At 49.6% G+C, this 25,092-nt stretch overlaps 2 protein-coding genes across 3 annotated transcripts in view; one reads left to right on the top strand and one right to left on the bottom strand.

Moving 5' to 3' along the window:
- The window catches only part of LARGE2 (LARGE xylosyl- and glucuronyltransferase 2), a 101,097-nt gene extending 84,153 nt beyond the window's left edge, over positions 1–16,944 (bottom strand). The window contains exon 1 of the mRNA XM_073604266.1: positions 16,779–16,944. The gene's annotated coding sequence lies outside the window, so the exon portion shown is untranslated. The remainder of the gene's footprint in view (positions 1–16,778) is intronic.
- Positions 16,945–19,141: 2,197 nt separating this feature from the next.
- The window catches only part of PEX16 (peroxisomal biogenesis factor 16), a 49,038-nt gene continuing 43,087 nt past the window's right edge, over positions 19,142–25,092 (top strand). For both annotated transcript variants that reach the window (XM_073604265.1, XM_073604264.1), the window contains exons 1-2: positions 19,142–19,335; positions 22,988–23,023. In XM_073604265.1, coding sequence (XP_073460366.1) covers positions 19,209–19,335; positions 22,988–23,023 — 163 coding nt within the window. In that variant the 5' untranslated portion in view covers positions 19,142–19,208. The remainder of the gene's footprint in view (positions 19,336–22,987; positions 23,024–25,092) is intronic.

Below are 25,092 nucleotides of genomic sequence, written 5' to 3'. Positions count from 1 at the left end.
ACCTGCTGCGGAGATATGTGAACCGGGTCCAAAGAGAGCGACTCACATTCTCTTGCTATGCGAATTTGATGCGATGAAATCCACATCCAATTCGCATGGGTGTGAACCAAGCCTTAGCGCAAGAAAAGTTGAAGAAAAAATGTATCCCTTTAAATTCCATGTACAGTGCCTTTAAAAAAAAAAAAAAAAAAGTATTCATACCACTTGAAATTTTCCACATTTTGTGATGTTACAACCAAAAATGTAAAAGTATTTTTTTGGGATTTTATGTGATAGACCAACACAAAGTGGCACATAATTATTATTATTATACAGGATTTATATAGCGCCGACAGTTTACGCAGCGCTTTACAACATGAGGGCAGACAATACAAGTACAATACAGGAGGAATCAGAGGGCCCTGCTCGTTAGAGCTTACACATAACTGTAACGTGGAAAGAAAATGATAAATGGTTTTCTAAATTGGTTTACAAATAAATATGAGAAAAGTGTGGCGTGCATTTGTATTCAGCCCCCTTTAAGGCTGATTCACACTGCTGCAATGTCAGAGTTCGGATGTGATTTGCACCGCACTGCAAATCACATGCGATCTCTGTGCGATGCGATTTCAGCCATACAAATCGTATGGCTGAATTTGCATCAAACTCACACAGGATCCTTTTTTTTGTCCGCAGCAGAATCTGATCACATGGGTGTTCACACCCATGCGATCCGATTCCTGTCCGAGTTTGCAGATCGCACTGTGATCTGCAAACTGATTTGGGGGCGACATTAACTTTTAACTGACACTCCCAGCAGTTCGCATAGGGCAGTGTGAACTGCCGCCGAGAAACCTGCGATGCAGGAATCTGCAGTGGATTTGCAGGGTTCCCGCATCGCAGCAGTGTGAACCGCCCTTACTCCGATACACCTAACTAAAATCTAGTGGAACCAATTGCCTTCAGAAGTCACCTAATTAGTAAATAGAGTCCACATGTGTGTAATTTAATCTCAGTATAAATACAGCTGTTCTGTGAAGCCCTCCGAGGTTTGTTAGAGAACCTTACTGAACAAACAGCATCATGAAGGCCAAGGAACACACCAGACAGGTCAGGGATAAAGTTGTGGAGAAAAAGGTGGTGCTTTAGTTGTAAAGGCAGAAGGTTTTTTTTTTTAATTATTATTTTAATACATTCTATGCATGAAGATAAAAGCCTCCCCAGCACCCCCCCCCCCCCAATTACTTACCCGAGTCCAATCTCTCTTCAGCGATGTCCACAAGTGTCTAAGCCGCCGGGACACAGCAGCAGTCAAAGTCAGACAGACAGACAGCCAATCAGGGGAGAAAGGGGGCGGGGCAGGGTCAAGGCTCAGTGTCTGAATGGATACAGGGAGCTCTGACTTGGCTTGGGTGCCCCCATAGAGAGCTGCTGGCTGTGGGGGCACTCAATAGGAGGAAGGGGCCAGGAGCAGCAAAGAGTGACCCGAGAAGAGGAGGATCCAGGCTGCTCTGTGCAAAACCAACTGCACAGAGGAGGCAATTATAACATGCTTGTTAATTTTTTTTTTTTTTTTTTTTTTTAAACACAAGACTTTATAATCACTTTAAAGCAGGGTTAGGGGATTAGAAAATATCCCAAGCTTTGAACATCTCGCAGATCACTGCTCAATCCATCATCCGAAAATGGAAGGAGTATGGCACAACTGCAAACCTACCAAGACATGGCCGTCCACCTAAACTGACAGGCCGGGCAAGCAGAGCATTAATCAGAGAAGCAGCCAAGAGGCCCATGGTAACTCTGGAGGAGCTGCAGAGATCCACAGCTCAGGTGGGAGAATCTGTCCACAGGACAACTATTAGTCGTGCTCTCCACAAATCTGAAGAGTGGCAAGAAGAAAGCCATTGTTGAAAGGAAGCCATAAGTAATCCTGTTTGTAGTTTGTGAGAAGCCATGTGGAGGACACAGCAAACATGTGGAAGAAGGTGCTCTGGTCAGATGAGACCAAAATTGAACTTTTTGGCCTAAAAGCAAAACGCTATGTGTGGTGGAAAACTAACACTGCACATCACCCTGAACACACCATCCTCACCGTGAAACATGGTGGTGGCAGCATCACGACGTGGGGATTTTTTTCTTCAGCAGGGACAGGGAAGCTGGTCAGAGTTGATGGGAAGATGGATGGAGCCAAATACAGGGCAATCTTAGAAGAAAACCTGTAAGGTCTGCAAAACACTTGAGACTGGGGTGGAGGTTCACCTTCCAACAGGATAACGACCCTAAACATACAGCCAGAACTACAATGGAATGGTTTAGATCAAAGTATATTAATGTGTTTGAATGACCCAGTCAAAGTCCAGACCTAAATTTAATTGAGAATCTGTGGCAAGACTTGAAAATTGCTGTTCACAGACGCTCTCCATCCAATCTGGCAGAGCTTGAGCTATTTTGCAAAGAAGAATGGGCAAAAAAAAGTAATTTTCTAGATTTGCAAAGCTGGTAGAGACATCCCCAAAAAGACTTGCAGCTGTAATTGCAGAGAAAGGCGATTCTACAAAGTATTGACTCAGGGGGGCTGAATACAAATGTACCCCACACTATTCACATATTTATTTGTAAAAAATAAAAAAAATTGAAAACCATTTATCATTTTCCTTCCACTTCACAATTATGTGCCACTTTGTGTTGGTCTATCACATAAAATCCCAATAAAATAATTTACGGTTGTAACATCATAAAATGTGGAACATTGCAAGGGGTATGAATACTTTTTCAAGACACTGTACATCCCATGAATCCAAATCCACTCCCGCCCTTCATCACACTGCTCCTGCGTCTGTCACCCTCAGGCATACAAAGACAGATGGTCCCGAAGGCTGACCTCACATCTCACAGTCACCAGGAAAATCCAGGGATATACATAGAGGTGCCCAAATATACCTCGCTGTGGTCACTGATCTCTGAACTTCTCAGCCACTTAACACTTGAGATTCTGCAGAAAGCTACATGATAGCACAGCTCAGCATTAGGTTACACAGCGCTGTCCAATCAGGAGCCGGGTCCATACATCCCAGCACCGGACGCTGGACATCCTGCGTCTACACGGCTCACTGACATCAGGCTTATTTTAAGCCATTTAGAAAGACTAAAATATAAAAAGCACAAAACTTTGCATATGTAAAATGTTTTTTTTTTTTTTTTTTTTTTTTTTTATTAACCTTTATGGATAAATATTAAATGGGAAAAAAATTAAAGGATTAAAGGATCATTCCACTCAAAGCAGACATTTCAGCTTTGGTTAGATGCTGGTCATATAAAAGCACCTAACAGTTTCTTATACCCAGCGGGGACTCTGATTGCTGAGCTCCTGGTGTCTGCATGTATGCTGCCATCACCATCAACTAGAAAGCTGTGCCTGGCGGATTTTTAGCCATTTAAAAAAAAAAAATTTTTAAATTGGAGAATATAAGAGGAGGAGCCAAGACACAGATGTGGGCGGGAACACCCAAAACTCCCAGGTGGGCAGGGAGATCTATATATAAGCTCTAACGAGCAGGGCCCTCTGATTCCTCCTGTATTGTCTGATATATATATATATATATATATATATATATATATATATATATATATATATATATATATATATATATATATATATAATATAAATAATGGCGACGGCTGCCACAAGTTGTGGATTGTCCACTTGCCACGTCACCTGCCACAAGTTGCTTGTTCAAATCTAACAACATGGGTCAAATTCCAATTATACTTCAGACAACAGCAATGCTAGCGGTGTATTGGATCAGATCATGGGCTCATTAGGGGTATATAAATGGTCTATGATTTATTGCAAGCAATTACAATATTTTAAAATATTTTTTTTAAATGGTTTTTCCATCATTTTTGAGATTTTTAATGAAAAAAAAAAAAAAAAAAAAAAAATAGGGCACCTTTAAAAACGCTTATAAACGAAAACGCATCTAAACGCCGGTACCCGCGTTTAGTCATGTCTGACGTCTGAAAAGTGGAAATCTTGGGCGTCTGAACCCATTTTTTTTGCTTTCAAAGAAACGCTGTTAAACGCAACTGCCTAAAAACGGCAATAAACAAGACAGTGTACATGGTCGCATAGGATAACATTGAATGAGTTCAGGGGCAGTTGAAAAAAAAAAAAAAAGTGTCCAACTGCCTTTGAACGTCCGTTTAGCAGCGTCCCGTGTACATGGGGCCTAAATTGACGGACACAGCTTCTTATTCTTGACTATAGGGTTTATAGCACCACCAACAGGGAGGGCTGCCCTTAGCCGGTGCTGTGTTCTTTTTCTGCCTAGTGTCCTACTCCTGTAGGTGGCGCTATAAACTTTGATCAAGAGTAAGAAGAAGCTGTGTCCGTCAATGACCGTAAGAGAAACATAAGCCAACACTGACCGTCCAATACATCTATGTGGCAAATATCTATTTTGTGCAGGTTTTAGATCTACTGGTCAAAATTTATGAAGAGAGAAATTACTTAATTTGTAAAATGTTATAACAGAAACCAAAAAAAAAAAAAAAAAAATCACATTTCTTTTTTCAACATTTTCGGTCTATTTGTAACGCAAAAAATAAAAACACCAGCGGCGATTAGATACCACCAAAAGAAAGCTCCATTTGTGTGAAAAGAATGATAAAACTTTCAGATGGGTAAAGTGTTGCACGACCGCGCAATTGTCATTCAAATTGTGACAGCTCTGAAAGCTGAAAATTGGCCAAGGGGGTGAATGTCCTTGGTATTGAGGGGATTAAAAGGCAATCATTTAGACAGGAGAGAACAGACATTATTTCTGAAAGACAGACGAAAATGGAAGTTTTCTTTTTTTTTTTTTGGTGCTAAACCACAAATGAGCGTTTAGCGTATAATTTCCCACCGGAGTGCAGAGGCCACACAAGCTAAGAAAAGCCACGAAAACCACAGAGAGTCTGCAAATAGAGCGTCTCAGTGCAGGCGCCGGATTGTCAGCTTCTCTTCCCAGACGGGAGGGAGAGTATTGTGCTGTGCTGCCAGGGACAAGCTGCTCCCCCCCCCCCCCCCCCCCATGTCACCTGTCATCTTCCAAGCCTGACTGCCTTAAAAATAACATGCTACATTGCCAGGGAAAAAGTACGAGGCATTATTTCAGCATTGTGAGAGCTCACCATCAACCAGCACAGGGGGTCAGTGAAGGCCAAATAGAACAGCGTGACTTCTAATTATTAACCTGTGAGCAGGGGCGTTGCTAGGGGGTGGCTTTTGGGGCTATAGCCCCGAATCTGAGGCCAATAGCCCCGAGTCTCTGCAGGGGTCCCCAAGGGGAGGGGAGGCTCTCTGGGGACCCTTATGTAAGTGGGGGGGCTCTCTGGGGAGCCTGATGCAAGGGAGAGGCTCTCTGGGGACCCTGATTTTAAGGCCTAGGCTCTCTAGGGACCCAGATTTAAGGGAGAGGCTCTCTGGGGACCCCGATTTTAAGGCCTAGGCTCTCTAGGGACCCAGATTTAAGGGAGAGGCTCTCTGGGGACCCTGATTTTAAGGCCTAGGCTCTCTAGGGACCCAGATTTAAGGGGGAGGCTCTCTGGGGACCCTAATGTAAGGGGGCCTCTCTGGGAACCCTGATGTAAGTGGGGGGGTCCTCTGGGTACCCTGATGGAAGGGGGAGGCTCTTTGAGGACTCTGATGCAAGGAGGAGGCTCTCTGGGGACCCTGATGTAAGGTGATGTAAGGGGGTGCTCTCTGGGGATATATATACACCCACAGATACATTACTGTATATACATGTGTATGCCCACCCAAGCGTATGACTTTCTTCACTACGCTGCTATGGGCTCTAGCCCCAGATCTTTTTTAGACCTAGCAACGCCCCTGCCTGTGAGGTCCACTTGCTTTGGGGGGGGGGGGGGGCAAATCCCAGCAAGCAAAGTCAAACTGTATTCTTAAAGCAGAACTCCAGACAGACACTAAGGGCTCATTCACACTTCGGCTCAACTGCCTATTGTTACCGCTCCCGCCCTTAAACTAACAGCGGCCGGAGAGTGTTGTTCACAGGCTGCAGCTGCAATGCGGTACCGGCGTTTAGCCGAGTTTGGCGTCTGAAACGTGGAAAACTTTTGCGTCTGAACCCATTTTTTTGCTTCTGGAAAAACGAGGTTAAAACACAACTGACTAAAAACGCCAGAAAACGAGACTGTGTACATGGACACATAGGATAACATTGAATGAGTTCAGGGGCAGTTGAAAAAAAAAAAAAAGTGTCCAACTGCTTCTGAATGCGCGTTTAACAGCGTCTGGTGTACATGGGGCCTAATGAGGGAACAGACAGCAATAAAAATCTGACAGGGGGTTTAATCCCTTTCCACTCTATCCAAAAGGAATAAAAAAAACTTTTGCTTTCAGTTATACATTTATGGCCAATATTTACAATAAATAGAAAACAAACAAACAAAAAAAAAAAAAAAAAAAATGATATTTTCACTTCCTTTGCATCTTTTTCCATGACCGCAAGATCGCTCAAAGGGATTTGGAAATATGTGGGTCCCCCCTCCCCCCCCTCGCCGACCTCTCCTCCTGAAGATGCTAGCTCTCTGGCTGTCATGTAGATCCAATGTCTTTAGTACTTTCTGGGTCAGCGAGCTGCAGGAAGTTTACAGATCAGGAATTCTGGCTTCACACAAAGATTACACGTGAATCATTGGGGGGAAATGTATTGAATCTGGGGCAGCTGTGCATGGCAACCAATCAACTTCTAACTTTCATCTTCAAAAGTCTAATAGAACAAGCTGAAGACAGAAGCTGATTGGTTGACATGCACAGCTGCTCCAGATTCAGTCTCCTCCAGTCTTGTTTAATAAGCGCACAGCAAAGATTGATCCTGCCAGAAATCCAGTGCTGTCCTGTGTCCTCTGCAGTCCGATCCCTATAAACGGGTCAGCCCTTCCCAGTTCATCTTTGTGGACTACAGAACAATTCCATGTTATAAAGAAGAGGTGAGAGGGAGGTGTTCTGTAGTCCTGACATGCTTTTTGTGCTTGGGAGAAACTGTTTGTCACCACGTTAGAAGGCGAGAGAAAAATCTTTAAAGCTCAACTCTAGAATGATCTAATTAAAAAAAAATCTATGCCAATAAAATGTGATGATGTATCACATATTGTCGGCACACAAACCAGAAACAAATCCACACCAAGGCTTTCCCGGCCTCCTCCTGTATGTAGCCAGGAGATCCCATCACCGGAGGTCCGCACCGCTCACAGATACCGAGGGGAAGAGCTGACATTCTACAAGAGTGGCAGATAATTGCCATTTACTGTGCGGGGGATGAATGGAGTGGGAAGCGCAATTTAATTTGCCAATCCAAAATTATTCAGCATGCAATTAAATCTGTTCATACTGCTGACCACGGTGAATTATTTTGCTCTGGTTAAGGCTATTAAAGATACAAAACCAGCTTACACTGAGGGGAGGTGGAGGGGCCCACATGTGGACAGACAGGGGGGGTAATCTGTGTGACCCCCCCCCCTCCCCCAGGATGAATTCTGATGTGCAATAAACTCTCATGTACTATTACATCAGATACAGAGAATATATAGATTCATTTCTATAGGTGTAGAATGTGTCATCTGTGCATTTTATTCCCGGCACCCCCAATACATCGCTTTCTGAACGTTCCCACTTGCTGCATTCCATCGCACTGGACGGCTGATGGAGGACGTTCTACTCTTTATAACACCCTCCATATGTTTCACCAACATGAAATCCTGCCAGAGTCTCCATACATCTTCTTTTCATATAATCTTTAAAAGACAAATATACAAAACTTACATCCTGTACTTGTATCCCACATATACAATCCCCACGTGTATCCCCCGCCTTCCTCTACTCCATACAATGTAACCAAATACAACAAATCCACACTTTACATGTGTCCCATATACTGACCCCTGTCTATATACTGTGACAACATACTGACCCCTGTCTATATACTGTGACAACATACTGACCCCTGTCTATATACTGTGACAACATACTGACCTCCCCCAAACACTTTATATCCAACCTATACTGTCCCCCAATTCACTGCTCCGTCGTATACCATCCCCAATACACTGCTCCGTCCTATACCGTCCCCCAATACACTGCTCCGTCCTATACCGTCCCCCAATACACTGCTCCGTCCTATACCGTCCCCCAATACACTGCTCCGTCCTATACCGTCCCCCAATACACTGCTCCGTCCTATACCGTCCCCCAATACACTGCTTCGTCCTATACCGTCCCCCAATACACTGCTTCGTCCTATACCGTCCCCCAATACACTGCTCCGTCCTATACCGTCCCCCAATACACTGCTCCGTCCTATACCGTCCCCCAATACACTGCTCCGTCCTATACCGTCCCCCAATACACTGCTTCGTCCTATACCGTCCCCCAATACACTGCTCCGTCCTATACCGTCCCCCAATACACTGCTCCGTCCTATACCGTCCCCCAATACACTGCTCCGTCCTATACCGTCCCCCAATACACTGCTTCGTCCTATACCGTCCCCCAATACACTGCTCCGTCGTATACCCTCCCCAATACACTGCTTCGTCCTATACCGTCCCCCAATACACTGCTCCGTCCTATACCGTCCACCAATTCACTGCTCCGTCCTATACCGTCCACCAATTCACTGCTCCGTCCTATACCGTCCACCAATTCACTGCTCCGTCCTATACCGTCCACCAATACATTGCTCCGTCCTATACCGACCCCCAATACACTGCCCCATCATATACTGTCCCCCAATACACTGCTCCATCCTATACCGTCCCCCAATACACTGATGCCCCACGTGTATCCCTCGCCTTCCTCTACTCCATACAATGTAACCAAATACAACAAATCCACACTTTACATGTGTCCCATATACTGACCCCTGTCTATATACTGTGACAACATACTGACCTCCCCCAAACACTTTATATCCAACCTATACTGTCCCCCAATTCACTGCTCCGTCGTATACCATCCCCAATACACTGCTTCGTCCTATACCGTCCCCCAATACACTGCTTCGTCCTATACCGTCCCCCAATACAGTGCTCCGTCCTATACCGTCCCCCAATACAGTGCTCCGTCCTATACCGTCCCCCAATACACTGCTCCGTCCTATACCGTCCCCCAATACACTGCTCCGTCCTATACCGTCCCCCAATACACTGCTCCGTCCTATACCGTCCCCCAATACACTGCTTCGTCCTATACCGTCCCCCAATACACTGCTCCGTCGTATACCCTCCCCAATACACTGCTTCGTCCTATACCGTCCCCCAATACACTGCTCCGTCCTATACCGTCCCCCAATTCACTGCTCCGTCCTATACCGTCCACCAATTCACTGCTCCATCCTATACCGTCCACCAATTCACTGCTCCGTCCTATACCGTCCACCAATACATTGCTCCGTCCTATACCGACCCCCAATACACTGCCCCATCATATACTGTCCCCCAATACACTGCTCCATCCTATACCGTCCCCCAATACACTGATGCCCCACGTGTATCCCTCGCCTTCCTCTACTCCATACAATGTAACCAAATACAACAAATCCACACTTTACATGTGTCCCATATACTGACCCCTGTCTATATACTGTGACAACATACTGACCTCCCCCAAACACTTTATATCCAACCTATACTGTCCCCCAATTCACTGCTCCGTCGTATACCGTCCCCCAATTCACTGCTCCGTCGTATACCGTCCCCCAATTCACTGCTCCGTCGTATACCGTCCCCCAATTCACTGCTTCGTCGTATACCATCCCCAATACACTGCTTCGTCCTATACCGTCCCCCAATACAGTGCTCCGCCATATACCGTCCCCCAATACACTGCTCCGCCCTATACCGTCCCCCAATACACTGCTCCGCCCTATACCGTCCCCCAATACACTGCTCCGCCCTATACCGTCCCCCAATACACTGCTCCGCCCTATACCGTCCCCCAATACACTGCTCCGCCCTATACCGTCCCCCAATACACTGCTCCGCCCTATACCGTCCCCCAATACACTGCTCCGCCCTATACCGTCCCCCAATACACTGCTCCGTCGTATACCCTCCCCAATACACTGCTTCGTCCTATACCGTCCCCCAATACACTGCTCCGTCCTATACCGTCCCCCAATTCACTGCTCCGTCCTATACCGTCCACCAATTCACTGCTCCATCCTATACCGTCCACCAATTCACTGCTCCGTCCTATACCGTCCACCAATACATTGCTCCGTCCTATACCGACCCCCAATACACTGCCCCATCATATACTGTCCCCCAATACACTGCTCCATCCTATACCGTCCCCCAATACACTGATGCCCCACGTGTATCCCTCGCCTTCCTCTACTCCATACAATGTAACCAAATACAACAAATCCACACTTTACATGTGTCCCATATACTGACCCCTGTCTATATACTGTGACAACATACTGACCTCCCCCAAACACTTTATATCCAACCTATACTGTCCCCCAATTCACTGCTCCGTCGTATACCGTCCCCCAATTCACTGCTCCGTCGTATACCGTCCCCCAATTCACTGCTCCGTCGTATACCGTCCCCCAATTCACTGCTTCGTCGTATACCATCCCCAATACACTGCTTCGTCCTATACCGTCCCCCAATACAGTGCTCCGCCATATACCGTCCCCCAATACACTGCTCCGCCCTATACCGTCCCCCAATACACTGCTCCGCCCTATACCGTCCCCCAATACACTGCTCCGCCCTATACCGTCCCCCAATACACTGCTCCGCCCTATACCGTCCCCCAATACACTGCTCCGCCCTATACCGTCCCCCAATACACTGCTCCGCCCTATACCGTCCCCCAATACACTGCTCCGCCCTATACCGTCCCCCAATACACTGCTCCGCCCTATACCGTCCCCCAATACACTGCTCCGTCGTATACCCTCCCCAATACACTGCTTCGTCCTATACCGTCCCCCAATACACTGCTCCGTCCTATACCGTCCCCCAATTCACTGCTCCGTCCTATACCGTCCACCAATTCACTGCTCCATCCTATACCGTCCACCAATTCACTGCTCCGTCCTATACCGTCCACCAATACATTGCTCCGTCCTATACCGACCCCCAATACACTGCCCCATCATATACTGTCCCCCAATACACTGCTCCATCCTATACCGTCCCCCAATACACTGATGCCCCACGTGTATCCCTCGCCTTCCTCTACTCCATACAATGTAACCAAATACAACAAATCCACACTTTACATGTGTCCCATATACTGACCCCTGTCTATATACTGTGACAACATACTGACCTCCCCCAAACACTTTATATCCAACCTATACTGTCCCCCAATTCACTGCTCCGTCGTATACCGTCCCCCAATTCACTGCTCCGTCGTATACCGTCCCCCAATTCACTGCTCCGTCGTATACCGTCCCCCAATTCACTGCTTCGTCGTATACCATCCCCAATACACTGCTTCGTCCTATACCGTCCCCCAATACAGTGCTCCGCCATATACCGTCCCCCAATACACTGCTCCGCCCTATACCGTCCCCCAATACACTGCTCCGCCCTATACCGTCCCCCAATACACTGCTCCGCCCTATACCGTCCCCCAATACACTGCTCCGCCCTATACCGTCCCCCAATACACTGCTCCGCCCTATACCGTCCCCCAATACACTGCTCCGCCCTATACCGTCCCCCAATACACTGCTCCGCCCTATACCGTCCCCCAATACACTGCTCCGCCCTATACCGTCCCCCAATACACTGCTCCGCCCTATACCGTCCCCCAATACACTGCTCCGCCCTATACCGTCCCCCAATACACTGCTCCGCCCTATACCGTCCCCCAATACACTGCTCCGCCCTATACCGTCCCCCAATACACTGCTCCGCCCTATACCGTCCCCCAATACACTGCTCCGCCCTATACCGTCCCCCAATACACTGCTCCGCCCTATACCGTCCCCCAATACACTGCTCCGCCCTATACCGTCCCCCAATACACTGCTCCGCCCTATACCGTCCCCCAATACACTGCTCCGCCCTATACCGTCCCCCAATACACTGCTCCGCCCTATACCGTCCCCCAATACACTGCTCCGCCCTATACCGTCCCCCAATACACTGCTCCGCCCTATACCGTCCCCCAATACACTGCTCCGCCCTATACCGTCCCCCAATACACTGCTCCGCCCTATACCGTCCCCCAATACACTGCTCCGCCCTATACCGTCCCCCAATACACTGCTCCGCCCTATACCGTCCCCCAATACACTGCTCCGCCCTATACCGTCCCCCAATACACTGCTCCGCCCTATACCGTCCCCCAATACACTGCTCCGCCCTATACCGTCCCCCAATACACTGCTCCGCCCTATACCGTCCCCCAATACACTGCTCCGCCCTATACCGTCCCCCAATACACTGCTCCGCCCTATACCGTCCCCCAATACACTGCTCCGCCCTATACCGTCCCCCAATACACTGCTCCGCCCTATACCGTCCCCCAATACACTGCTCCGCCCTATACCGTCCCCCAATACACTGCTCCGCCCTATACCGTCCCCCAATACACTGCTCCGCCCTATACCGTCCCCCAATACACTGCTCCGCCCTATACCGTCCCCCAATACACTGCTCCGCCCTATACCGTCCCCCAATACACTGCTCCGCCCTATACCGTCCCCCAATACACTGCTCCGCCCTATACCGTCCCCCAATACACTGCTCCGCCCTATACCGTCCCCCAATACACTGCTCCGCCCTATACCGTCCCCCAATACACTGCTCCGCCCTATACCGTCCCCCAATACACTGCTCCGCCCTATACCGTCCCCCAATACACTGCTCCGCCCTATACCGTCCCCCAATACACTGCTCCGCCCTATACCGTCCCCCAATACACTGCTCCGCCCTATACCGTCCCCCAATACACTGCTCCGCCCTATACCGTCCCCCAATACACTGCTCCGCCCTATACCGTCCCCCAATACACTGCTCCGCCCTATACCGTCCCCCAATACACTGCTCCGCCCTATACCGTCCCCCAATACACTGCTCCGCCCTATACCGTCCCCCAATACACTGCTCCGCCCTATACCGTCCCCCAATACACTGCTCCGCCCTATACCGTCCCCCAATACACTGCTCCGCCCTATACCGTCCCCCAATACACTGCTCCGCCCTATACCGTCCCCCAATACACTGCTCCGCCCTATACCGTCCCCCAATACACTGCTCCGCCCTATACCGTCCCCCAATACACTGCTCCGCCCTATACCGTCCCCCAATACACTGCTCCGCCCTATACCGTCCCCCAATACACTGCTCCGCCCTATACCGTCCCCCAATACACTGCTCCGCCCTATACCGTCCCCCAATACACTGCTCCGCCCTATACCGTCCCCCAATACACTGCTCCGCCCTATACCGTCCCCCAATACACTGCTCCGCCCTATACCGTCCCCCAATACACTGCTCCGCCCTATACCGTCCCCCAATACACTGCTCCGCCCTATACCGTCCCCCAATACACTGCTCCGCCCTATACCGTCCCCCAATACACTGCTCCGCCCTATACCGTCCCCCAATACACTGCTCCGCCCTATACCGTCCCCCAATACACTGCTCCGCCCTATACCGTCCCCCAATACACTGCTCCGCCCTATACCGTCCCCCAATACACTGCTCCGCCCTATACCGTCCCCCAATACACTGCTCCGCCCTATACCGTCCCCCAATACACTGCTCCGCCCTATACCGTCCCCCAATACACTGCTCCGCCCTATACCGTCCCCCAATACACTGCTCCGCCCTATACCGTCCCCCAATACACTGCTCCGCCCTATACCGTCCCCCAATACACTGCTCCGCCCTATACCGTCCCCCAATACACTGCTCCGCCCTATACCGTCCCCCAATACACTGCTCCGCCCTATACCGTCCCCCAATACACTGCTCCGCCCTATACCGTCCCCCAATACACTGCTCCGCCCTATACCGTCCCCCAATACACTGCTCCGCCCTATACCGTCCCCCAATACACTGCTCCGCCCTATACCGTCCCCCAATACACTGCTCCGCCCTATACCGTCCCCCAATACACTGCTCCGCCCTATACCGTCCCCCAATACACTGCTCCGCCCTATACCGTCCCCCAATACACTGCTCCGCCCTATACCGTCCCCCAATACACTGCTCCGCCCTATACCGTCCCCCAATACACTGCTCCGCCCTATACCGTCCCCCAATACACTGCTCCGCCCTATACCGTCCCCCAATACACTGCTCCGCCCTATACCGTCCCCCAATACACTGCTCCGCCCTATACCGTCCCCCAATACACTGCTCCGCCCTATACCGTCCCCCAATACACTGCTCCGCCCTATACCGTCCCCCAATACACTGCTCCGCCCTATACCGTCCCCCAATACACTGCTCCGCCCTATACCGTCCCCCAATACACTGCTCCGCCCTATACCGTCCCCCAATACACTGCTCCGCCCTATACCGTCCCCCAATACACTGCTCCGCCCTATACCGTCCCCCAATACACTGCTCCGCCCTATACCGTCCCCCAATACACTGCTCCGCCCTATACCGTCCCCCAATACACTGCTCCGCCCTATACCGTCCCCCAATACACTGCTCCGCCCTATACCGTCCCCCAATACACTGCTCCGCCCTATACCGTCCCCCAATACACTGCTCCGCCCTATACCGTCCCCCAATACACTGCTCCGCCCTATACCGTCCCCCAATACACTGCTCCGCCCTATACCGTCCCCCAATACACTGCTCCGCCCTATACCGTCCCCCAATACACTGCTCCGCCCTATACCGTCCCCCAATACACTGCTCCGCCCTATACCGTCCCCCAATACACTGCTCCGCCCTATACCGTCCCCCAATACACTGCTCCGCCCTATACCGTCCCCCAATACACTGCTCCGCCCTATACCGTCCCCCAATACACTGCTCCGCCCTATACCGTCCCCCAATACACTGCTCCGCCCTATACCGTCCCCCAATACACTGCTCCGCCCTATACCGTCCCCCAATACACTGCTCCGCCCTATACCGTCCCCCAATACACTGCTCCGCCCTATACCGTCCCCCAATACACTGCTCCGCCCTATACCGTCCCCCAATACACTGCTCCGCCCTATACCGTCCCCCAATACACTGCTCCGCCCTATACCGTCCCCCAATACACTGCTCCGCCCTATACCGTCCCCCAATACACTGCTCCGCCCTATACCGTCCCCCAATACACTGCTCCGCCCTATACCGTCCCCCAATACACTGCTCCGCCCTATACCGTCCCCCAATACACTGCTCCGCCCTATACCGTCCCCCAATACACTGCTCCGCCCTATACCGTCCCCCAATACACTGCTCCGCCCTATACCGTCCCCCAATACACTGCTCCGCCCTATACCGTCCCCCAATACACTGCTCCGCCCTATACCGTCCCCCAATACACTGCTCCGCCCTATACCGTCCCCCAATACACTGCTCCGCCCTATACCGTCCCCCAATACACTGCTCCGCCCTATACCGTCCCCCAATACACTGCTCCGTCCTATACCGTCCCCCAATACACTGCCCCATCATATACTGTACCACAGTATACTGCCCTCCAATGTAGTGCTTCTATATCCTCATAATACTATACCTATATATATTGTCCCTGTTTACCTTCTCCAATATACCCCTACTGCCCCATGTCCCCTCATACTACACCCCAATATACCACCCCCCATGTCCTCATACACCACTCCCCCATGTCCTCATACTCTGTAACCCTCAAACACCCCCCCCATGTCTTCATACACTGTACCCCCCCCCATGTCCTCATACTCTGTGCCCCCCATACACCAGCCCACATCTCCTTATACTCAATACCCCTCATACTCTCTACCCCCCCCCCCCCATGTCCTTATACTCTTTACCCCGCCCCTCCATGTCCTCATGCTCTGTACCCCCCCGCCCCAACATGTCCTCATACTCTGTACCCCCCATATACACACCCCCATACTATGTACCCCCCATTACATCACCCCATGTCTATATACTGTGTAGCCCCCATATACCCCCGCCCAATGTCCTCATACTCTGTACCCCCCATACACCCCCCCCAATGTCCTCATACTCTGTACCCCCCATACCCCCCCCCCAATGTCCTCATACTCTGTACCCCCCATACACCCCCCCAATGTCCTCATACTCTGTACCCCCCATACCCCCCCCCCAATGTCCTCATACTCTGTACCCCCCATACCCCCCCCCAATGTCCTCATACTCTGTACCCCCAATGTCCTCAAACTCTGTACCCCCCATACACCCTCCCCCATGTCCTCATACTCTATACCCCCCATACACCCCCCCCCCCAATGTCCTCATACTCTGTACCCCCCCATACACCCCCCCCCAATGTCCTCATACTCTGTACCCCCCATACACCCCCCCAATATCCTCATACTCTATACCCCCCATACACCCTCCCCCATGTCCTCATACTCTATACCCCCCATACACCCCCCCAATATCCTCATACTCTATACCCCCCATACACCCTCCCCATGTCCTCATACTCTATACCCCCCATACACCCCCCCATTGTCCTCACACTGTACCCCCCAATGTCCTCACACTCTGTACCCCCCATACACTACTGCCTATGTCCATATACTCTGCACCCCCCCCCATGTTCAACACACACATCCCCCCTCTATCAGTGGTCTTACCTCTGGCTCTGTCCCCCGCTCACACACTGTCCCCCATCTCCTCCTCCTCCTGGGTCCTCCAGCCTGGTGCCCAGTCAGTACCATAAAGCTGATTCCCAATCGATGTTCTCCGTTATCGCTTCACCTGCCTGAATCCAGACCAGATCAAGTGAAAGTGACACGCATGCGCGCTTCGCTCTCATTGTTTCCCCGGACTTTGGCCTGTCAATCAGATGAAGGGGCGTGGGTTTGCTGGGGTTTTTCTCTCCTCTTAAAGGGGACATGACTGTAATATAAGCAGAGGAATGTGAAATCTGGGGATTTGGACAGGAGCTCTGTGTCTGCTTATTGTAACCATAGCAACCCAGCTATACAAATGTGCTTTGATTAAATAAAGTTTTTATTCTGATTGGTTGCCATGGGTTACAGCACATTCCATGGATGAACAGTACACTGTCCTCATATACATATCATGTAATGGAGAGAGATGGGGGGGGCGGACCAGAGACAGCCAGGGAACTAGCATTCTCACATGGGTCAGTCACTGCAGCCTGTACAATACAGGCCCCATTCACACGTATGCGACTTGGGACTGCAAAGTTACATGTCAAGAAGTCGCACCCCATGATTTCCAGTGAGTATCGTTCGTGCGACTTCAAAGTAGTCCCTATAGTACTTTGGTCTGACTTTGCTGCGACATAGACCTGAAGACTACACAGGCATGGCTTCAAGTCGCGTTAACGCAGCGCAGCAAAGTCACGTCAAAGTTGTGCGACTTTCAGGTCACACAAGGGGCCTTCGCACTATAGCGTTCCAAATCGCTGCAAATCACGGGATGCCCCTGTGATCCCCATTACAAAAAACGCACAAAGATGCAGGAAGCAGGATTTTTTTTAAAACGCAATGCACTGCCCGCTAACAAAACACACCAATATGAAGCGCTTCATTGATTACAAGGGTAGGTTTAATGCGTTTGCACGCTGCGATCCTGAGTTGTGGCCCCGAACACTCCATCCACACCCTAACGTGGGCGGAATCGCCACAATTCCGCACGTGATCCCAAATCGCTGCAAAACGTGGGATGCATTTGCGATGCCATTGCTTCCGATGGCACCCCGATTGTGCTGCGATATTGTCACGCGGTAAATCACACTGCAATTGCGGCAAGTCGCAATGCGCGGCGTTATGGACCAAAAGAAGCTCATGTTCCTTTTTGAGTGACAAGCGTCGTGTACGCCTCCATGCACACCCTATGGCACCCTAATCGCGCAGCACTTTTGCAGCGATTGTCACACAAAAAATCGCGCTACAATCGCAACGCATGACGCTTGTTGCTCAAAAAGGAACCTGAGCTGCTTTTGGGGCGAAAGTGCAGCATGTTTTTTTTCCTGCGACTGCAGCGCGATTTACCACGCGACAATCGTGGCAAGGTCGCAGCGCGATTGGGGTGCCATCCAAAGTAACGGCATCACAAACATGTCCTGCATTTTGCATCGATTGCACCTGCAATCGGGTGTGAAAGGAGCCTCTGGCTGGGTTTCTGCTATTGCGACCTGAAAGTCGCGTGATTTTGATGCGACTTGAAGCAATGCCTGTGTATTCTTGAGGTCTATGGACCTGAAGATTGCGCAATTTTTTGACGCGATTTTGATGTGACTTGAAACAATGCCTGTGTATTCTTGAGGTCTATGGACCTCAAGTTGCATCAAAGTCGCACCAAAGTAGTACAGGGACTACTTTAAAGTCGCTGTGACTTGAAGTCGTACAGATATGAACGGTACTCATTGGAAATCATGGAGGTCCGACTTGTCACGCAACTCTGCAGTTGCACAGTGGAAACGGAGTCTTACTTCTTAATGGCACCCCAATTGCGCCATGATTTTGCGTTGTAAATCATGCTGCAATTGCGCGCAAATTGCAACGCACGATGCTGTTGCCCAAAAGAAGCTCATGTTTCCTTTTTGAGCGACAAGCACGTTGCGATTGCAGCGCGATTGATGACGCGACCATGATGGCAAAATCGCAGTGCGAATCGGGTGACATTAGAAGCAGTAGCATTGCAAACGCGTTCAGCGTTTTGCAGCGATTTGGAACCACGGGTGAAATCGCAGCGCTCAGGTGTGAATGGAGCGGTCGGGGGTCATTTACCAGCAAGCTGCGCTGGGAGGAATAGTATGGATACACTGATTCCAGCACATGGAACTCTTTACTGTTTTGTTTTTTAGAACTTTATTGATCTGTCACAAGTGACATTTTATTGATTTCTTTTCACCGCGATTAATTAAAGTGACTGCATGCCTTCATTTTCAGCGCACGCCATGGCAACGTTAAAACAGCAGAAAAAGTGTCTGGGAGTCGGGGGGTTAAGCTGTAATCCCCGCCCACGGATGGGCATGGCCAGAGGCGGGGTGGTTTGGTGTCACCAGGAAGAGGTGAAGCCGGGGGAGCAGGATGGCAGCGCGCTATTGGGACAAGCTGGAGGAGCTGATCCGAAGGTACAAGGAATTCGTCATCCAGAACCCCACCGGGGCCACCCAGCTGGAGGGGGCGGTACGCATGCTGAGCTACCTGATCGCAGGTATGAGGATGAACCGTGACAACGCTCATACACTGATATCCCTCTATGGTGATCGACTGAACCTTACCCCCTCCGTACCGCAGCCTCGCCTGCTGCCTGCCTTTACCACCCATTTGCAGCAATGCGTTTTCTTTGTGTGCTGACAAGCGTCGCTGACGTGCGTTTTCCACATGCTTTTGACTTGGCGTGGAAAGGGTTAACATTTGCTGACCGAGGATTGGTAATACCTGGTACCAATCTGCCTGCTGCCCACCTGAACACGAGGGCTGTGCCCATGCCATGGCAGCAATGCTTTGCAAAAATTTGAATGGCACGTGACTGCCAAGCGCGACCCGATCAACGGAATGGTGCCGCGCCACGACGCCTGCAAGCGCCTAGGGTTGCAGTGTGCTGAGTCCGGCATTTTGAGGGTTGCAGAAGCAGGCAGTAAAGGGGGCGACGTGGGCCCCCCCTCGCCACCTGTCAAAACGCCCGTGAAAAGCAATACACTGCAGGTCGCTTTTCAGAGGAGCGGCAAGCCTGTGGATGAGCCCTTACACTTGGAGCTCCTCTGAAAAGCGATCCACCACAGCATGTGACCGCCGGCTGAAAGCCGCTATGTTGCTGCCTTACTGCCTGCTGTAACTCTGGAAGGGCTCATACACACTGGCAGTTGGGAGGCAGTAAACACTAGTGGTTGAGCCACAGTTTTAACAACCCCCCAGCTACTACACCCCTTTAGCTGCAGGGGCAGCATCCCTGGGTGTCTACATACCACAGCCCCAATGCTTTGCTTTACAGCCGCACCTAGAATTCTACCCTCTGTTACTTCAGGCTGGTATAGTGGCAGCTGAACACCACCCATACCAGTGAACTGAGCCTCTCTACAAGGGCCCCCCCGCAACCGCGGGCAATGCACGCTACTGTGGAGTTCAAGGGGTTAAAGCGGGCGATACAAGGCCTCCTCAACACCTGTGAAATGCTCTCTGAAGAGCGATCTGAACATCGATTTACTCTTCACAGAACAAAGCATGTGTGAACGAATCCTATGGCCCCATACACGCGATCAGAAAGTCGTAGGAAAAACACCGCTTTTCAAAGCAATCGTACGATAATCTGATCGTTGGTTCAGGGCTTTCCAGAGCCGATCGCGACAGTTCATCCGATATTATCCGAAAAATGTTTCCGTACCATACCAGATTTTCGTTTAATCGATACAGTTGTCATACGAAAATACAATACAAATACATTACAACACATGACATCACTTCCGACATTTTTTATTCTGTGGTACGAGAATTTTCGTGACTTTCATAAACTCTTCAGATTCGATCTGAGATGGGGGGGGGGGGGGGAAACGGACGATCATTCGTCCAATTATCTCATCGTGTGTACCGGGCATTAGCCTGCACTGCAGTGCTAAGATGAGTACAGACACTGATTCATTAAAGTGTTACTAAACCTACAACAGTAAAATCAGTCTGTATAAGCAGTAAAGCATGCTTGTTATACTCACTGTGGAACCTGAGGGGTTAATCCTCTGCATTGTGTAAAATTTGATCCTGTCTTCTCTGATCTTCCCCTTCTTCCACTGTCCCCAATCTATCTATTTATTTATTTATCTACATATAGAACAGAGCACTGGGGACAAGCTGCACATGCTCAGTTTGGTGTGTATTGCTAGAGCGTTTTTTTTTTTTTTTTTTTTCTCCTGGGTGGGTGCATGTGATCAGCACAGGGCCAATCAGCACTGTCCAGACAGAGGATCAGTGTTACATTGAAGCACCATATTGTTTTCATGGAACTACAAATATATAATTTATTAACCGGTGTCACGTTTTGTTTTGTTTTTTTTTTTTTGTTTTGTTTTTTTTTACATCTGTGTCCCATTGGGGAGATTTTCCTTCACTTCCTGTCCCATAGCCAAAACAGGAAGTGAGATGAAATCCCTCCAAACTAGGGAATTCCTTGAGACCCCCAGGTCATCAAAACTAGTGTCCCCATTGGAAGATTTCCCCTCCATTACTTTTCTGGGGACAACCCAAAATTTGGGACTTTCTTTTACTTCACTTTCAATGATAATGATAAACATGACAAATCGAGAGGATGAATCTCCCTAATGGGGGCACAGACAGCAAAAAAAAAAACTGAGAAGCATTCTAATCTCTCTGCACTCCATCCAAAACAAAGAAGTTTTGCCTTTAGTTATACTTTAATCTCCCCCCTATGTTTGGAGATAAAGGGGGGGGGGGGGGGTGTTCTGTAGTTCTATAAAGGGCAGGAAGTGTGTTGGGCTCCATTGCCCGTGTGCATCAAATTCCGGCACTTTCTTGTACCCGGGAGGCACAGGTGCAGCATCCAGCCCCACTACCCGCAGCCTGTCAAAATGTATGACGGGCTGAAATCGCCGGCACCTGGATCCTGTTTGGGGCCTGTACATGTTGTATGCCTGAAACCCAGAATTTCTGCATTGAAAGTAGGGTTGCACCAATACCGAGTATCGTACTCGTGCAAATGCTCTGATACCCAAAACCGGTACCTTTTTTGTGGTGCGATTTGAGCCCATACAAAATAAATTGCTCTGCAAAGAAATGCATGCGATTTGAACAGGAATGCAGTGCGATTCCTGTCCGAATTGCACTCAGTTTCCCTTACCGCTCCTGTGTCAACCTAGGCTTGTCATAGTGACGTCGGCCTGGGTTCACACAGGAATCGTGCGTTAAACCGCATGTGATTCGGACAGGAATCGCACCACATTCCTGTTCAAATTGCATGCAATTCTTTGTAGTGCATTTGGGCCCATTCATTTTTGTATCGGACTGCAAAGGTATCGGTACTTGGTATCGGCGAGCACTTGCCCGAAAGTATCAATACTCGCGGTAAAGAAACGGTGTCGGTGCAACCCTAATTGAAAGCAGATGACCCTAAATGCAAGTTCCGTTTGGTACAGTGTTTATCTGCTGCGATTTTCAGCCTCTGCCAGTATTAGTCCCTGTCCTTGCAGATGCAGTACGGAATTCGCAGCAAATTTTGTGCGGTTTCTGCACCGCATCAAAATCGCACCCCGTTCAGTGAACCGCTGCGGATGTGTATGTTAAGTTAACGACACCCCGAAATTGGTTCTCAAAATGCAGTGCGATTAGCAGAAACGAATCGCATGGGTCTGAACACTCATGCGATCTGATTCTAGTGTGCCAATAAAAAGGGGTCCTGTGCAATTTTGGTGCGATTTTGAGCCATCTAGAATCAATGGCTGCAGAATCGCATGTGATTTTGAACAGGAATGCGGTGCCATTCCCATTCAAATCCCATGCGCTTCCCGCACCGGTGTGAACCAAGCCTTAGACTGGCAGTGATCTGGGCGCTGTGCCTCTGCCTCCCAGGAGCAAGAAAACGCCGAGATTTGACGCACTTGGACCATACTGTCCATGTGTTTTAGGCCTTGCTGGCAGGATCACCAGGTGGAAAAAAAAGAAAACTAATGCAGCCACCACACTAAGGACAGGTAAGCTGCTATACGTTATATTTTTGTTCTTGGCTTTAGATCATGTTTAATCTGGCTGGGCTTATTGCCTGCAATGGGTACCAGCCAGTGGCAGCCAATCAGATACAGCTTTTATTTCACCCATTTGTGTCGCACTCCCTCTAACGCTCGTCTTTCTCTCTTTATAAGGACGATTCACGGATTCCCATGAGCTGTCTGAGCTGGGTAAGTACAATCTTTGCTTTTCTGTGTGTCCTGCAGAAACCATAACGCTACATGCATGTAACCCGTCTGCATTATTATGCAGCTAAGTGCACGGCGCTGAATGTCACCACACGTGTGTCGCAGCGTGCCGCAGTGCATAGACAATGAAGTATCATTTTGTGACAAAAATTGTGAACTATGTGATGTGTTGTAACAACACATCTCATCATCCCTACACAACGCAGACCAGTGTACATGTGTTCTAGTGTGCAGGTCGGTGGGAGTGAGCCGTAAAACATTACACTAAGCCCCGAGGATCTGCAAAGTACATTCCCCATACAAGACAGTCATCGTATTTTACTGTAGTTGGTTTATTATTATTGGTGTTTGGTGGACATCTTACTAGATATAGGGGACCTTAAGTGTGGCCCCTGAGAGCCCCAAAGAGCCGCACATAATGTTCAGTCAATTTAATGCTACAGAAATCAGAGACTGCAGACATGCAACAAGAGTTGGTCAAAGGCCTCTTTCACACGGACGATCCGTATGTCCGTTTTTCATCCTTCCGTTTTCGGATGAAAAACAGACATACATTCATCCCTATGGAGCGTCGGATGTCAGCGGTGACATGTCCGCTGACATCCGACCCCGCTCCGATCCGAAAAGTGTAACGGAGGAAAAACCTACTTTTCCATCCGTTTTCGGATCGGATCGGGTGACGGCGGACACTACGGTCCGTCATCACCCGATCCCCTATAGGGGAGAGCGGTGCTCCTGACAGGTCCGCCGCTGCACAGCGTGCAGCGATGCACCTGTCATCTTCCTGCTCAGCGGGGATCGGCGGAGCGATCCCCGCTGAGCCAGCGGATGTTCACGGGGCGGATCATCACTGATCCGCCCCGTGTGAAAGAGGCCAAAGACTGCAGACATGATACAAGAGGGATCAGAGACTGCAGACATGATACAAGAGATGATCAGAGATTGCAGACATGATACAAGAGGGATCAGAGATTGCAGACATGATACACAAGGTGTTCAGAGACTGCAGACAGGATAAAAGGGGGGATCAGAGACTGCAGACATGATACAAGAGATGATCAGAGACTGCAGACATGATACACAAGGTGTTCAGAGACTGCAGACATGATACACAAGGTGTTCAGAGACTGCAGACATGATACACAAGGTGTTCAGAGACTGCAGACATGATACAAGGGGGGGTCAGAGACTGCAGACATGATACAAGAGATGATCAGAGACTGCAGACATGATACACAAGGTGGTCAGAGACTGCAGACATGATACACAAAGTGGTCAGAGACTGCAGACATGATACACAAGGTGGTCAGAGACTGCAGACATGATACACAAGGTGGTCAGAGACTGCAGACATGATACAAGAGGGGGTCAGAGACTGCAGACATGATCCAAGAGATGATCAGAGACTACAGACATGATACACAAGGTGGTCAGAGACTGCAGACATGATACACAAGGTGGTCAGAGACTGCAGACATGATATAAGGGGGGGTCAGAGACTGCAGACATAATACAAAAGATGATCAGAGACTGCAGACATGATACACAAGGTGGTCAGAGACTGCAGACATGATACACAAGGTGGTCAGAGACTGCAGACATGATATAAGGGGGGGTCAGAGACTGCAGACATGATACAAAAGATGATCAGAGACTGCAGACATGATACACAAGCTGGTCAGAGACTGCAGACATGATACACAAGCTGGTCAGAGACTGCAGACATGATACACAAGCTGGTCAGAGACTGCAGACATGATACAAGAGGGGGTCAGAGACTGCAGACATGATACAAGAGGGGGTCAGAGACTGCAGACATGATACAAGAGGGGGTCAGAGACTGCAGACATGATACAAGAGGGGGTCAGAGACTGCAGACATGATACAAGAGGGGGTCAGAGACTGCAGACATGATACAAGAGATCACTGCTATTACATCAATGCTTCCACATTCGTGCTCCCTACAGCCCTTTTATGAATGACTTGTGCCACATTGGATGTTTCTCTCAGGGAGATCCATTATAAAAGGTCAGAGGACAAACAAGACATAA

Source organism: Aquarana catesbeiana, linkage group LG11, assembly GCF_042186555.1.
Source record: "Aquarana catesbeiana isolate 2022-GZ linkage group LG11, ASM4218655v1, whole genome shotgun sequence".
NCBI classification, from domain to species: Eukaryota; Metazoa; Chordata; class Amphibia; order Anura; family Ranidae; genus Aquarana; species Aquarana catesbeiana.
This window is presented reverse-complemented; position numbering and strand designations above follow the sequence as displayed.